Source organism: Myxine glutinosa, chromosome 12 (assembly GCF_964187855.1).
Source record: "Myxine glutinosa chromosome 12, kmMyxGlut1.1, whole genome shotgun sequence".
NCBI classification, from domain to species: Eukaryota; Metazoa; Chordata; class Myxini; order Myxiniformes; family Myxinidae; genus Myxine; species Myxine glutinosa.
In genome coordinates this window covers 69,684,197-69,701,178 of record NC_136272.1, presented here as the reverse complement: position 1 = coordinate 69,701,178, position 16,982 = coordinate 69,684,197, and the positions used below count along the sequence as shown (strand labels likewise).

Sequence of the window (16,982 nt, the reverse complement as noted above, 5' to 3'; positions counted from 1 at the left end):
TCTTGTGCTCTGCCCTCCACAAATTCCCCAACGTCGCACACCTTCCTCAAGAAACCCTCACCTAGTCCAGGCTGGTTGCCCACCTGCATTAATTCGTCCCCCTTGTTCTCCAAACTGTGGAAATGTTTCCCTGTGTCCTTCGTCTCATCTTCCTCACTTCAGCGCTTTGATTATGCTGCCCGTCTCTAACTCATGCGCTCGCCCCATCCACATCCGCACTCCCTTCTACACTTGCGGATTATTTTCATTATTTTCCTTCATTGTTGTTGTGTTTTTCCTTCTTTCCTCTTTATGCATGTCCATTCTCACAATACCCTTAGGTAGTTTGTGAACCTGTTACATTTTCTTATTTTGCTCCTCCAGGAGGCTAAACCCCTGAATTAAAAAAAAAAGGTTTATTTCACTTATTATAAAATTCGATACCAGTCTTGCACTTTGTAGCATTTTGCTCATAGTAGTAGTAGTATCCTGGGTAGTAGTAGTAGATCCCTGGTGTTGGGCTAGCGGCTAGGGTGCCAGCTTAGGATACCTAGGATCCTGGGTTCGTAATCCCGGTCAATCACTGAATTAACGCCAGGGGGGTTGACTCAGCCTGAACATCCCTTCCGAGGTCGGCTAATTGACTACCAGTTCACTGGTAATTCCCTGCTTGTCGTTAAAGGCGACAAAAAGGGTTGGCAGCAGGAAGGGCATCCGGCCGTAAAACATTGCTTCAAAAAGGGGACCAAAAAACAACAACAACCATGGTCCCCGAAAAAGGCCAACCCCCGCTTGCGGAGAAAAATGGCCTCTAAACGTTTTTTTTTTTGTTTTTTTTTAGTAGTAGTAGTAGTAGTCGTGGTGGTAGTAGTAGTCGTAGTACTTACTTGTCTATTGCCTTCTTTTGGCCACCGAATGCCACCACCGTTCTGATAGCTGAGAGAACTTCTTCTGCAACTGCACCTGCTTTGGCATAGGACTTCAGCTCTTCTTTGGTAAGAGAAGCTAAAAACTGCAAGGTAATGTTTTCCATAACAAGTTTAGATAAAACAGTTGATAATTTAAAATATATAATTAAAAGTCAAGAAATCCATTCTTTCCTGTAAAGGTTCAAACAAAGAACTACAGTTCACAACTAGAGCGGCAATCGGTAGAGTGCATACCACCGTAAGGATCAAAAGTTTACGATTTGTATTCGTTGATCTGCATCAGGACCTGAACCAAACTCTAATCAGCTAGTCATTGACTCCTACCCTACCTGTCCACCAAGTTTTGTCTGGATCCATCCATGACCGTTTGAGATATCCTGCTCACAATCAAGCAAACAAAAACAGACAAACAGATAAACAAACAATAAATATGTCGTGCATATCATACTTGTGAGATCCCTAAAATAACACACCCCTTTGTAACCACTTAAGTAGTTAGACTTTGAATCCCCAGCTTCTTTCCTGGGGTTCCTAGTAGTGTTCATTTCCTTTATACCGTGTACCCCTCCCTCCTCCCCCAGCCCTCCCTCTTCCACAGATCTACCGACGTCCCTGTTCTCTTCTGTTGTTGTGCTTGTGGGCTTCCCTCTCTCCCCCTCTTGTCTCCCGCTCCCTTCATTGCATGTTTTATGTGTCTGTGCATCTTTTCATGTTCAATGTGTTAGCTCTTACACGAGCCTCAATTCTGCAAAAAAAAAGAAAAAAAGAAAAAAAAAGTATTCCTGTGTGCTGCGCTGCCCTATTTGTATAAATAACTCCATATACTCCTCACTTTCTTGCAACATGTACCCATTGGTAAACTCACATTCAAACTTTCTTCGGATGTAACGACTTCAACTGCTACCGCGTCGACCGATTGAGCACCACATTTAAAGAGCAAGAAGATGTCAGAAATGCAACATTAACTCTTAGCACTGCCCCCATTGCTGGCAGATGGCCTCGAGGTACCGCACACTCGCCTCAGAGCTGTCTAGGCTGGGTTCAATTGTTGGCCTAGCTATAATCGGTCATCCTGGTGTTTCACCGGCTGGCCGATTCATCAATGCGTGTGCCATCCCCCAGATGGACGTTAAACCGGGCGTCCCATCTGACGGCATCAGTTTATGGACGTTATAGATCTCACAGTGTCCTTCACAGAGAGTAGGCCAGCTATTCATGCCCTGACTTCCTGTGTCGGAGTCGTGACCCATCCTGGATTGTAATCCCAGAAAAAGCAACTGCTTCGGCAGAACGGACGCTTTTTCTAGAACATTGTACATAATCTGACTGATGCCATTGCCTTATTTTAAACATCCGGCTGAAATCAGTTAATTTTCGAACTCTGACTTTTTCCCACCACCAGATCACACCTGAGAAAGTCAATAGGTTTCTGGATGACCCTTACAGGCTCCCCATGAGAGTACAAGACCCATCAAGGAATCCCAATGATTTACTTAATTGTAAAAACCTCAAGAAAAAGTGTATTGAAGTATTGGGCCTCAATATTAGCCACAATCTATGCTGGGCAGACCTCATCCCATTCTTCCGAACACAGACATAACAACACAACACATTTATTGAAAGTACAATGGAATACTATTCTCCCCTGTACAGACTCTCACATCCAGGTCCTTTTTTTGACTCCTGAAGCCAGGTAAGCCAAGTCTCTGAAAACAATTGGCGTAACTCATCACGAGGCAGTCACACAAGACCTACTGCATTTTCTCAACATACACAGAGACGGTATTTCCATTTCAGATAATCTCTCTTGCAATCGTGACAGACGAGAACAAAAATGTCGTTGCCCTGCATGTATCTGTACAAGTTGCAGAGCATGTTCAGGATATGGAACAAAAGTCAACGTGCAGGTAATGTCGGGTTACCTAGAACAAGCCAGGAGTACAAAGCACGGGGGTAAAGTTTTAACATGTGCATACCTTAGTTAGCACTGCTAACGAGATGGCGATCAGTGGGCTGACAGCGAGAATGACCAGAGTGAGCTTCCATCCATGAAAAAACCCGATAACGATGCCTCCGACAAACGTTGCCAGGACTTGTGCAAGTAGCGAGATCTTGTCTCCAATACCATCATGAATAACATTTATATCTCTGAAGAATAGAAATTAACGATTTTTTCAACTGTGTTGCCAATCCTCAGTGAATAATGCCAAACAAAATGTCTGTCTCTGCATGCACCAATGGGAACAGTCATGGGACAGATGCCAATTTGGACAACGATAACAGATACACCTACTCGCTCATTCGTGTGCTCAACTCCCCGATCTTCTGGGCATCAAACCATGACATATCCTGGTGGAGAATGGCGTGGAAGTATTTCGCATGGATGCGCCTAGTTTGCCGCGTCGCAGTGAAAAGCCAGGTGGACACCTGAATTGTCCCAGCAACCAACACGGAAATCGCAATTGCCACAAAGTAAAGGGCAAACCTAAGAGAAAGGAAATAAGTATCAGATATAAAGCCAAAAATTCATCACGCCAGGTCAGTCCAACAACAGGAGGGTCCACACGATGGCTTACAACAACAAAACATGTATTTTAAGGCCATTTTCCCTGCTACAGCAGGGGTTAGCCTTGCGGTCCCCATGACAATCTTCTCCATCTTGCCCTATTTTCTACATCTCTCCTTGTTAACCCCCTTGCCCGCATTTCTTCTTCCACCATCTTTAGCCAGGTCTTTCTCGGTCTTCCCCGTCCTCCACTTCCTTCTGCATTCATTTCCATCACTCTTCTCAACCAGTCACTTTCATCCTTCCTCAACACATGTCCAAACCATCTCAACCTGTTCCTCTTCACAGCATCAATCACAGGCTCTATTCCCATCATTTTTCGCAATTCATCATTTGTCTTCCTCTCTCTCAACGATACTCCGCACATCCATCGAACCATTCGCATTTCCACCCTTTCCAACCTTCGTTGCTGCTCTACGTTCATGACCCATGTCTCACTCCCATAAATCATAACACTTCTCACACATGCAGCATACACCTTTCCCTTCAGCTTCAACGACACTCCCCTCCTCATCAGCACGCCACTCAGTTCCAGAAACTTCTTCCATGCACATCTCACTCTAGCAACCGTTGCCATGTCTGATCCACCTTCTCCATTCAGCATGTCTCTGAGGTAGCAAAATGTTTTCACACCTTCCAGCTTCACGCCGTCTCCAAGATCCAACTCAACATTTCCTCCATCTGCAGCTCCCTCTGTGCACACCTTACATTTGAATGTAGCTGCCACACTGGTTAATGACCCTCTCAGACCACTACATTTTTTATGAACCCACTCAGTGCACATTGTACATTGAATGGAGTTCACTCCGACACCCTTCCTGCACACAGCACAGGGCCACTTCCCAGTTCTTTCCACCTCACCACATGCTTTACCACTTGCCATCACCTTCGTCTTTCCGATATTCACCTTCAGACCTTTTGTCTCCATACATTCCTTCCACTTGTTCATCTTTTCCTTCAGTCCATCCATACTTTCCACAAACACCAGATCATCTGCATACAACAACTCCCCACGATGGCTTAGAGGTATGCATAATCACCTCTAAGATGTCTTGCTTTGGTGAGAATCCCAACATAGCTATAACCTGTCATCCTGGTGTTTTACAGGCAGGGCGATTCATCGATGTGTGTGTCGTCCCTCTAATGGACGTTAAACTGGCGTACCATCAGCCAGCATTCAATGGTGGATATTAAAGATCCTACGGTGCCCTTCGCGAAGAGTAGGCGAGCTATCGCTTGCATCCGGACCAAATTATAGATTCTTGCCATAACCAGCAGAGGCCACTGCATCAGCGGCACAGCCGTGCCCTTAACCAATGATGCTACCCCCCAGCCTTGTGCTGCATATGACAGAAGTAGAGGAATCAAACAACAATGAAAATAAAAAACCAGATGTAAAAAGAAAAAACAAATCAAATCACCTTGACATCTCTCCTTCAATATCTATGGTTGGCGAATTTGCATCTGATACAGGGACAGCTGATGTTCCATTTGCTGAAATAAAGAACAAAGTAGAGAGGAAGGGGTGCATGGTCAATTCAGCAAAATAAAATTTTTTTTGTTTTTGTTTTTGTATACAAGATTAAGGCTCGTGTAAGAGCTAACATTAATCACAAAAAAACGGAAACATAAAACATATAAAGGGAGCGGGAGACAAGATGGGGAGATAGAGGGAAGCACACAAGTACAACAGCAGAGAACAGGGACATCGGGAGATCTGTGGGACGTAGAGGGCTTGGGGGAAGGACGCATGGGAAGGGGGGTGGGGGGTGGGAGAAGTATAAAACACATGGACAATAATTGGACTTTCAGGAAAGAAGTCGGTATTTCAGAAAAGTGGATCTGGGATGAATTAAATGGGGTAGAAAAGATCAAGGTTTGGGAAAGGGGGAAGATAAGAGATGGTGCTGAACAGCTGTTTTAAAGACCTGGAGGGAGGAGTGGGATTGAAGAGAGTGAGGGAGTTTGTTCCAGAAAGAAAAAAAGAGGAATGAAAGAGTGAAGGTGAGCAGCGAGTCTTGATTTTTAGAGATTTCTAGTGTAACGATGATATGAAATGCACAAAGATTATAAAAGACACCTTTACACATGTTCTGATAAAGCTCGTTGTGCAGACGATTTTGTTGATGAAATGGGTGTAGCAAATCATCTTTGCCTCCTGATATTTGGAGTATAACCAAGGTGTAAACTTGGATTACTCCAACTCACAAACTAGCAAGTTTAGACCAAATTCTTCTCTATAGCCTTATTCACTCATTCAGAATATCACACTCGGACAGTTGATCAACTCATTCCGATTCTCAAAACACTGAAATGGCTCCAAGTACTGTATGTCAATGGATGGATGAAAAAATTAGCTTGATATTGTTAAATTCAAACATAAATTGACCTGTCAGTTGCAGTGCTGATGTGATCGATCCTTATACCCAGACAAGAGACCTGCACTCAAACACTGGGAATCTCATGGACGTTTCTCACACAAGAAATAAGACTTTTGATGATCGAGCATTCCTCAAACATGGAACTCGATCCCTCTTAAAACTCGCATAGCCCTTTCAAGTCTGTGGATTACAAACCCCTCCTATACAATCTTTAATATCATAATCCGAAAAAAATATTTCAGTAATTCTCTTCATTTGTACTTTTCTTACCACTTCCCCTTTTTGCAAAGCAGTTTTAGATTTTGCTCGGAGAGTGCTGAATAAGAAAGAGTTTTAAATATTTTTCCTGCATTTGTACAGAAATAAACCACAGGAAATTTTAAGCGGTGAAGCCGCTTCAACATGTGGTATATGACTTCTTTCTATCCATCCATTCTTCCATCAAGAAAGAAGAAGAAGAACCATGTTTAATGTCCAACCTACCATGTTTAATTTTTAAGGATTCTAAAGGGTAATTCTAAGGGTTAATTCTAAAGGGTTAATTCTAAAGGGTTAATTCTAAAGGGTTAATTCTAAAGGGTTAATTCTAAAGGGTTAATTCTAAAGGGTTAATTCTAAAGGGTAATTCTAAGGGTTAATTCTAAAGGGTTAATTCTAAAGGGTTAATTCTAAAGGGTTAATTCTAAAGGGTTAATTCTAAAGGGTTAATTCTAAAGGGTTAATTCTAAAGGGTTAATTCTAAAGGGTTAATTCTAAAGGGTTAATTCTAAAGGGTTAATTCTAAAGGGTTAATTCTAAAGGGTTAATTCTAAAGGGTTAATTCTAAAGGGTTAATTCTAAAGGGTTAATTCTAAAGGGTTAATTCTAAAGGGTTAATTCTAAAGGGTTAATTCTAAAGGGTTAATTCTAAAGGGTTAATTCTAAAGGGTTAATTCTAAAGGGTTAATTCTAAAGGGTTAATTCTAAAGGGTTAATTCTAATGGGTTAATTCTAAAGGGTAATTCTAAAGGGTAATTCTAAAGGGTAATTCTAAAGGGTAATTCTAAAGGGTAATTCTAAAGGTTAATTCTAAAGGGTAATTCTAAAGGGTAATTCTAAAGGGTAATTCTAAGGGTTCATTCTAAGGGTTAATTCTAAAGGGTTAATTCTAAAGGGTTAATTCTAAAGGGTTAATTCTAAAGGGTTAATTCTAAAGGGTTAATTCTAAAGGGTTAATTCTAAAGGGTTAATTCTAAAGGGTTAATTCTAAAGGGTTAATTCTAAAGGGTTAATTCTAAAGGGTTAATTCTAAAGGGTTAATTCTAAAGGGTTAATTCTAAAGGGTTAATTCTAAAGGGTTAATTCTAAAGGGTTAATTCTAAAGGGTTAATTCTAAAGGGTTAATTCTAAACGGTTAATTCTAAACGGTTAATTCTAAAGGGTTAATTCTAAAGGGTTAATTCTAAAGGGTTAATTCTAAAGGGTTAATTCTAAAGGGTTAATTCTAAAGGGTTAATTCTAAAGGGTTAATTCTAAAGGGTTAATTCTAAAGGGTTAATTCTAAAGGGTTAATTCTAAAGGGTTAATTCTAAAGGGTTAATTCTAAAGGGTTAATTCTAAAGGGTTAATTCTAAAGGGTTAATTCTAAAGGGTTAATTCTAAAGGGTTAATTCTAAAGGGTTAATTCTAAAGGGTTAATTCTAAAGGGTTAATTCTAAAGGGTTAATTCTAAAGGGTAATTCTAAAGGGTAATTCTAAAGGGTAATTCCAAAGGGTAATTCCAAAGGGTAATTCTAAAGGGTAATTCTAAAGGGTAATTCTAAAGGGTAATTCTAAAGGGTAATTCTAAAGGGTAATTCTAAAGGGTAATTCTAAAGGGTAATTCTAAAGGGTTAATTATAAAGGGTTAATTCTAAAGGGCTAATTCTAAAGGGCTAATTCTAAAGGGCTAATTCTAAAGGGCTAATTCTAAAGGGTTAATTCTAAAGGGTTAATTCTAAAGGGTTAATTCTAAAGGGTTAATTCTAAAGGGTTAATTCTAAAGGGTTAATTCTAAAGGGTTAATTCTAAAGGGTTAATTCTAAAGGGTTAATTCTAAAGGGTTAATTCTAAAGGGTTAATTCTAAAGGGTTAATTCTAAAGGGTAATTCTAAGGGTTAATTCTAAAGGGTTAATTCTAAAGGGTTAATTCTAAAGGGTTAATTCTAAAGGGTTAATTCTAAAGGGTTAATTCTAAAGGGTTAATTCTAAAGGGTTAATTCTAAAGGGTTAATTCTAAAGGGTTAATTCTAAAGGGTTAATTCTAAAGGGTTAATTCTAAAGGGTTAATTCTAAAGGGTTAATTCTAAAGGGTTAATTCTAAAGGGTTAATTCTAAAGGGTTAATTCTAAAGGGTTAATTCTAAAGGGTTAATTCTAAAGGGTTAATTCTAAAGGGTTAATTCTAAAGGGTTAATTCTAAAGGGTTAATTCTAAAGGGTAATTCTAAAGGGTAATTCCAAAGGGTAATTCCAAAGGGTAATTCTAAAGGGTAATTCTAAAGGGTAATTCTAAAGGGTAATTCTAAAGGGTAATTCTAAAGGGTAATTCTAAAGGGTAATTCTAAAGGGTAATTCTAAAGGGTAATTCTAAAGGGTTAATTCTAAAGGGTTAATTATAAAGGGTTAATTCTAAAGGGCTAATTCTAAAGGGCTAATTCTAAAGGGCTAATTCTAAAGGGTTAATTCTAAAGGGTTAATTCTAAAGGGTTAATTCTAAAGGGTTAATTCTAAAGGGTTAATTCTAAAGGGTTAATTCTAAAGGGTTAATTCTAAAGGGTTAATTCTAAAGGGTTAATTCTAAAGGGTTAATTCTAAAGGGTTAATTCTAAAGGGTTAATTCTAAAGGGTTAATTCTAAAGGGTTAATTCTAAAGGGTTAATTCTAAAGGGTTAATTCTAAAGGGTTAAGTCTAAAGGGATAATTCTAATGGGTTAATTCTAATGGGTTAATTCTAAAGGGTTAATTCTAAAGGGTTAATTCTAAAGGGTTAATTCTAAAGGGTTAATTCTAAAGGGTAATTCTAAAGGGTAATTCTAAAGGGTAATTCTAAAGGGTAATTCTAAAGGGTAATTCTAAAGGGTAATTCTAAAGGGTAATTCTAAAGGGTAATTCTAAAGGGTAATTCTAAAGGGTAATTCTAAAGGGTTCATTCTAAAGGGTTAATTCTAAAGGGTTAATTCTAAAGGGTTAATTCTAAAGGGTTAATTCTAAAGGGTTAATTCTAAAGGGTTAATTCTAAAGGGTTAATTCTAAAGGGTTAATTCTAAAGGGTTAATTCTAAAGGGTTAATTCTAAAGGGTTAATTCTAAAGGGTTAATTCTAAAGGGTTAATTCTAAAGGGTTAATTCTAAAGGGTTAATTCTAAAGGGTTAATTCTAAAGGGTTAATTCTAAAGGGTTAATTCTAAAGGGTTAATTCTAAAGGGTTAATTCTAAAGGGTTAATTTTAAAGGGTTAATTCTAAAGGGTTAATTCTAAAGGGTTAATTCTAAAGGGTTAATTCTAAAGGGTTAATTCTAAAGGGTTAATTCTAAAGGGTTAATTCTAAAGGGTTAATTCTAAAGGGTTAATTCTAAAGGGTTAATTCTAAAGGGTTAATTCTAAAGGGTTAATTCTAAAGGGTTAATTCTAAAGGGTTAATTCTAAAGGGTTAATTCTAAAGGGTTAATTCTAAAGGGTTAATTCTAAAGGGTTAATTCTAAAGGGTTAATTCTAAAGGGTAATTCTAAAGGGTAATTCTAAAGGGTAATTCTAAAGGGTAATTCTAAAGGGTAATTCTAAAGGGTAATTCTAAAGGGTAATTCTAAAGGGTAATTCTAAAGGGTAATTCTAACGGGTAATTCTAAAGGGTAATTCTAAAGGGTAATTCTAAAGGGTAATTCTAAAGGGTAATTCTAAAGGGTTAATTCTAAAGGGTTAATTATAAAGGGTTAATTCTAAAGGGCTAATTCTAAAGGGTTAATTCTAAAGGGTTAATTCTAAAGGGTTAATTCTAAAGGGTTAATTCTAAAGGGTTAATTCTAAAGGGTTAATTCTAAAGGGTTAATTCTAAAGGGTTAATTCTAAAGGGTTAATTCTAAAGGGTTAATTCTAAAGGGTTAATTCTAAAGGGTTAATTCTAAAGGGTTAATTCTAAAGGGTTAATTCTAAAGGGTTAATTCTAAAGGGTCGATTCTAAAGGGTCGATTCTAAAGGGTCGATTCTAAAGGGTCGATTCTAAAGGGTCGATTCTAAAGGGTCAATTCTAAAGGGTCAATTCTAAAGGGTTAATTCTAAAGGGTTAATTCTAAAGGGTTAATTCTAAAGGGTTAATTCTAAAGGGTTAATTCTAAAGGGTTAATTCTAAAGGGTTAATTCTAAAGGGTTAATTCTAAAGGGTTAATTCTAAAGGGTTAATTCTAAAGGGTTAATTCTAAAGGGTTAATTCTAAAGGGTTAATTCTAAAGGGTTAATTCTAAAGGGTTAATTCTAAAGGGTTAATTCTAAAGGGTTAATTCTAAAGGGTTAATTCTAAAGGGTTAATTCTAAAGGGTTAATTCTAAAGGGTTAATTCTAAAGGGTTAATTCTAAAGGGTTAATTCTAAAGGGTTAATTCTAAAGGGTTAATTCTAAAGGGTTAATTCTAAAGGGTTAATTCTAAAGGGTTAATTCTAAAGGGTTAATTCTAAAGGGTTAATTCTAAAGGGTTAATTCTAAAGGGTTAATTCTAAAGGGTAATTCTAAAGGGTAATTCTAAAGGGTAATTCTAAAGGGTAATTCTAAAGGGTAATTCTAAAGGGTAATTCTAAAGGGTAATTCTAAAGGGTAATTCTAAAGGGTAATTCTAAAGGGTAATTCTAAAGGGTAATTCTAAAGTGTAATTCTAAGGGGTAATTCTAAAGGGTTCTAAAGGATAATTCTCATGAGTTCTAAAGGGTAATTCTCATGAGTTCTAAAGGGTAATTCTAAAGGGTTTTAAAATGTAATTCTACAAGGTTCTAAAGGGTAATTCTAAGGTAATTCTCATGGGTTATATCGGGTAATACTAAAGGGTAATTCTAAGTGGTTCTTCAGGATAAACCTAATCTATACATATAAACGTGAGTTGTCTGTGTGTGTGTCCGCGTTTTATTCAGAGATGGCTGAACCGATCTTCATCAAACTTTCAGAGGTTCATCAGTGAGAGCCTGGGAGTGTTGTAGGCAAAAAAATTTTTTTTTTTAAAAAATTCCTTCTTTTGGAGTCCCCTCCCCCCCTGCCTTCCCCTCCCCTCCCCTCGCCTTCCCCCCTTCCCCTCGCCTTCCCCCCTTCCCCTCCCCTCGCCTTCCCCCCTTCCCCTCCCCTCGCCTTCCCCCCTTCACCTCCCCTCGCCTTCCCCCCTTCACCTCCCCTCGCCTTCCCCCCTTCACCTCCCCTCGCCTTCCCCCCTTCACCTCCCCTCACCTTCCCCCCTTCACCTCCCCTCGCCTTCCCCCCTTCACCTCCCCTCGCCTTGCCCCCCTCCCATCCCCTCCTCTCCCCCTTCCCCTCCCCCCCTCCCCCTCCTCCCCCACCCGGCAATTCTGCTAGTGAGTTCTAAAGGGTAATTCTAAAGGGTTTCATTCATTTCAAGGCTTTGCCTCATATTAAAATGCCAAACTAAACCGCTTCCTTCGCACACGGGTGTGATTGTCTGGAAACATTGGTTGCATGAACCCGTCTGCACCATTTGCAGATGTAGAACCTGCCATCACAAAACTGCTTTCAAAGTGTTGTTCATCATGACCCGAGTATGATCTGTAGCTCTGAGTAAATGGACCGTCTTACTTTCTGCTGGCTGTCTGGTAATGGAGCCATGGCAGGCCACAATTGCAGACCAGTTTACGGAAACTTTTACTTGCGTCGTCACATCTCGAGCAGAGCTACGTCAGGGCCACATTACAAATAGGACCTAGATAGACCCAGTATAGTGTAAACAATGGAGAACAATTCACAAGCTTGACCCTCTTGTACCAATTGTGTCTATATGTCCACAGTGTGCATCAAGGAATGTTTACCCTCTACTCGCTTCTGCACACACATCCGTCTTACAACTTTCAACTTACATTGGAAACCAAAAATAACTTTACTGGATATTACAGTACGAGGAAGAAACAAAGTTTGTCAATCTTACATTGATAACTAGAACAGAACTCAGTAGAGAGCATACCTCCACCTGATGGCCATATCACTTAATGGTGAAGAATCACTTAAAAATTCTACTAGCTGGATCAGGATCCAGATCTTTACCAAAATTGAATCGAATAATCGTCCTTGTCACACACCCAACCGGTCCACCAAGATTCGTCCAAATCCGTCCACAACTTTTTGAGATATCCTGCTATGTATCGTTTTTTGCCCGATCTCCCAATGGTGAAAAATCACTGAAAAAATTATACTAGCCCGATCCGAATCCGGATCTTCACCAAAATCGAATCATTTCATCCTTGTCACATACGCTACATTTCTGCCAAGTTTCGTCCGAATCCATCCACAACTTTGAGATATTTTGTTCACAAACGGACAAAAAAGACAGACAGGGGTGAAAACATAACCTCTATCCACCTTTGGTGGCGGAGGTAAAAACGTCACAAGATCAGCATGAAGAGCCGACATAAAAAAAGTTGGATAAAAACAACCAGACGAAACTCACCCGTCACAAATGCAGTTTTCACAAAGCTGTCAGTCATGTCTCCAAAGACCATTATCACAATGGGATGAGCCAGACCATGTGCAATGGCTGCCAGAAGGCCGAGGACCATGAGAAATTTATCCAGGCAATTGGAATACCGAAACTGCAGCAGAGTAAAAAAAACAAGAACAACCGTTTAAGAAAAGAATGCAAAAGTCAAACCAAACTCGATGGCATCATTGTTAGAACGTGTGCGCCGAGTCAGGGAGGTCGATGGTTCAAACCCCGGCCAAGTTACACCAAATAATTTGAAAATGGTACTTGCTGACCTCCATGCTTGATGCTCAGCAAATACGTCTCTGCATAGTCCCACAATGGATGGATGCCATCACTCTGCGACTAACAACCACTGTCTTTCCCTCGCGGTCCCCCTGTACTGTCTTTCCCTCACGGTCCCCCTGTACTGTCTTTCCCTCGTGGTCCCCCTGTACTGTCTTTCCCTCATGGTCCCCCTGTGCTGTCTTTCCCTCGTGGTCCCCCTGTACTGTCTTTCCCTCGTGGTCCCCCTGTGCTGTCTTTCCCTCGTGGTCCCCCTGTACTGTCTTTCCCTCGCGGTCCCTCTGTACTGTCTTTCCCTCACGGTCCCCCTGTACTGTCTTTCCCTCGTGGTCCCCCTGTGCTGTCTTTCCCTCGTGGTCCCCCTGTGCTGTCTTTCCCTCATGGTCCCCCTGTACTGTCTTTCCCTCACGGTCCCCCTGTACTGTCTTTCCCTCACGGTCCCCCTGTACTGTCTTTCCCTCGTGGTCCCCCTGTGCTGTCTTTCCCTCGTGGTCCCCCTGTGCTGTCTTTCCCTCGTGGTCCCCCTGTGCTGTCTTTCCCTCGTGGTCCCCCTGTACTGTCTTTCCCTCGTGGTCCCCCTGTGCTGTCTTTCCCTCGTGGTCCCCCTGTGCTGTCTTTCCCTCGTGGTCCCCCTGTACTGTCTTTCCCTCGTGGTCCCCCTGTACTGTCTTTCCCTCGCGGTCCCCCTGTGCTGTCTTTCCCTCACGGTCCCCCTGTACTGTCTTTCCCTCATGGTACCCCTGTACTGTCTTTCCCTCATGGTCCCCCTGTACTGTCTTTCCCTCGCGGTCCCCCTGTGCTGTCTTTCCCTCGTGGTCCCTCTGTACTGTCTTTCCCTCGTGGTCCCCCTGTGCTGTCTTTCCCTCACGGTCCCCCTGTGCTGTCTTTCCCTCGTGGTCCCCCTGTGCTGTCTTTCCCTCGCGGTTGTCCTGTGCTGTCTTTCCCTCGCGGTTGTCAGCTCTTCCACGAGCCTCGATTCAGTATTAAAAAAATAAAAATAAAAATCCCCATTCAGAGGTTTCCGAGAATTTTTTTTAAAATTATTTGCTTTTAATCAAAGATGGATGCAATACCACGTGACCTATGACCTCACAATTATCAAAAAACATTTTGCATGGGTGTCACTCCGACCCTGAAAGTTTCTTCTCAATCAGACATATGGTTGCTGAGAAAAACGAGGTTTAGCCCGTACGGACAGACAACCCAAAAACAATGCCTCAGTCGAATTTGTCAGCAGAGGCATAAAAAAAGGATAGAGCATGGACAAAGAACTTAGTTAGCAAACATCGTACAGGCTTTGATGGTCCGAATGGCCACCTGCGTTGAAATTCTTTGTAAGTTAACTCATTATATTACTACACACTTCCTCCATTTGCCAATGGACACCGCATTTTCCAGCTGTAATTATGCAATCAAAGATCATGGATGATATGCAGATAATGAAGCTGCTGCAGCCATCTTGTACTTTCACTGATAAATCACCCAGAAGAACCTCTCACCCGCTCCCACCTCCAACACTCCCTTCTTGTTCTGGTCATATTAGGGTCATATTAGGGTCCAATAATTGCTTACCAGGTGAAAAAATCCAACTGTGAATGTTTTTTCCTTTTTATTTTTCCTGTGGAATAGAGGTAAAAACAAATGATCTGGATCTTAAAATAAAATAACAAAATCAAAAATACCGAAAATATATTAAAACTGCAAAAGGAGGAAGAAAACACCAAACAAACCTTTTAAATGGCCCAAATCTAACCCCTTCCTTTTCACAGTCTTCATAAGCTGGGTTGTTTACTCCATCAAAACGTCCTGTAGGAAGAAAAGTAAGTTTTTTTTAAAAAGCAAAAACATTTTCTGTATTAAAACAATCCAGATTACAGAAAACAATGCCAAAACCACTCCCAATAAATATATATATAAAGAGAGGGACTTCCGCTGAACTTGGGGACGACTAAGAAGAATACCTTTGTTGGTCGAAAGCTTGTCGAGAATTAAAGATCGACCGTCCTGAAGCTACGTCTGCGTCTTATTTAATACAAATGAGACGCCCTGCTCGTACTGTGGAGTTTCTACTATTTCTCACAGTTGTGTGTGTGTATGTATATATATATATATATATCCCAGAGGACATCTGTGTGACAAGGTTGCGGCCTGACATTGTCATTTGGTCAGGTGCAACAAGACAGGTCATCTTAGGGGAATTGTCGGTACCTTGGGAAGAGAACATGGAGGAGGTGCACGAGAGGAAGAGAGGAAAGTACAGTGAGCTGGAGGCAGAGTGCCGGGAGAAGGGTTGGCGAGTTTCGTGTCAGCCATTTGAGGTGGGGTGTAGAGAGTATATTGGCAATTCCTTTTCTGCATTTCTTGCTAGGCTGGGAGTGTGTGGGACAGAAAGAAGGAGGATGTGTGATAAGGTGGCCCAGGTTGCCTTGAAATGCTCATTTTGGATATGGAGGAAGTTTATGGAGGCACGAACGGTGTAGGTTGGTTGTGTGTGTTTTGTTTGTTTTTTTTCTTTGGCGTTTTGTTACTATTATTATTTCTTATTTTGTGTATACGAGTGAGTGGGTGAGGGTGTGTGTTTTTGCATGAATTAATTTTTGCATGAGTGTGTGTTTTTGTATGTTGAGTGGTCTATGTTGTAAGGGTAGGTGGTTGGTTGGTTTGTGTGTGTGTGTGTGTGTGTGTGTGTGTGTGTGTGTGTGTGTGTGTGTGTGTGTGTGTGTGTGTGTGTGTGTGTGTGTGTGTGTGTGTGTGTGTGTGTGTGTGTGTGTGTGTGTGCGCACGTGCACGAATGATCTGGTGTGTTTTGTTGGTGAGTGGTGAAGGGTATAAAGGTGGGTGTTTCAGTGTTCCACCATGTTTGTTTGGTGCTGTGGATTCTGGATGTGGAGGTGTTGTTGTTGTTGTTGTTCGCACTGGCTGGGGGTGGGGGTATGTACGCACCCAGGTGTAGTTGCTGCATGTGGATGTGTATGTGCCCCTGCTGGCCCACCTTAGCTGACCGTATCGAGGTTGGAGGGTCGAAACGGGATGATGCTGAGGACCTCGACTGAGGACCCGGTCAGTGCGGCACACTTGTGACCAGGTGTGTTTTGAACTTGTATAAATATATATATATATAGGCTTCAAAATCTAATCGCCACTATTTTGTTTGCTCCACATCGCTCTGAGGCCTCTTTTGTAAGGCTCACGCTTCCTGACTGTTTCAAGAGTTTATGTAAACTCTAATTCGATATCCAATTTCATTTTTCATAGTCGCTAAGATGGTTTAAGACTGGGTTACAAAGAACAGGAAGAATATTGGAAGAATGTTAGCGTTTTTAGACAAAAATGCATTTTCAACGAAATCAAGGCCTGTAATATAAAGTTCATTCAGACTACAACAGCAAAATGCCAAACATCTGACCTTAAATACACCAGAGATCATTTCCTCAACTACAAAAGCTAAAGTAAACCACCTGGGATGTCCTAGTCAGATTTTCCGGATAATATAAACAAGCAGAATTTGAAGAATAAAAATCACGAAACAGAGCAAGAATGCCTTGCTTTTATACTCGTAAAATACAATCTAGTTTGGGGTTTTCACCAGGCCAGTCTCCGATCAACAATTCAACATTTGCTTCTCCACAGGAGGCAAAAAAGAAGCCCTGGCCAAGGGGAAGTTCTTCCTGACCTAGAACAATGGAGGAAAACCACAGGTACACCTAAAATAACCAAACATCGTGGTCTGAAAAGGAAAATATTTCTAAAGAGAAAAATCGACCTTGCACAGAGAAAGGCAGAGTGGAACTAGCAATATGAGAACTGCAGGCCTGACAGGTACGTGTACATGTATCAAAAAGTGAATACCAGTCGTGCTGCGGTTACGGTCTTCTGCACTAAGCAAAGGCATGACGTTTTGCCAACTCGGAAAAACGGGATCAACGTTTTGGATTGGGACAAGTTGTAAGATTTGCAAATGCCATTTCACTTCCAGGGCATCAGAGGTCATTTAAGTGAATGAGGAACAAGACTAGGCCTAATATTCTGTCCTGGGGACTCTAGCTTCTACTGGGAGATGAGATGACAAGATTCCATTGCTCCATGGTGACCGTGTGAGCACAGGAAGTCAGCTAGCAAGGAACGAAGGTGGCCTTGGATGC

The 16,982-nt window shown here is 40.8% G+C and overlaps 1 protein-coding gene across 6 annotated transcripts in view; it reads right to left on the bottom strand.

Moving 5' to 3' along the window:
• LOC137437504 (ATP-dependent translocase ABCB1-like) overlaps positions 1–16,982 on the bottom strand; it is a 120,028-nt gene that overhangs the window by 86,122 nt on the left and 16,924 nt on the right. For 4 of the 6 annotated variants that reach the window (XM_078765998.1, XM_078765999.1, XM_068131878.2 and 1 more), the window contains 7 exons: positions 14,571–14,646; positions 14,413–14,458; positions 12,523–12,664; positions 4,896–4,968; positions 3,202–3,393; positions 2,885–3,056; positions 867–991 (listed from right to left, as the gene is read on the bottom strand). In XM_078765998.1, the coding sequence (XP_078622124.1) occupies positions 867–991; positions 2,885–3,056; positions 3,202–3,393; positions 4,896–4,968; positions 12,523–12,664; positions 14,413–14,458; positions 14,571–14,646 (826 nt within the window). Of the gene's footprint in view, positions 1–866; positions 992–2,884; positions 3,057–3,201; positions 3,394–4,895; positions 4,969–12,522; positions 12,665–14,412; positions 14,459–14,570; positions 14,647–15,048; positions 15,198–16,982 lie in introns of those variants that run through there. The other 2 variants (XM_068131881.2, XM_068131876.2) reach the window with 2 other exon arrangements.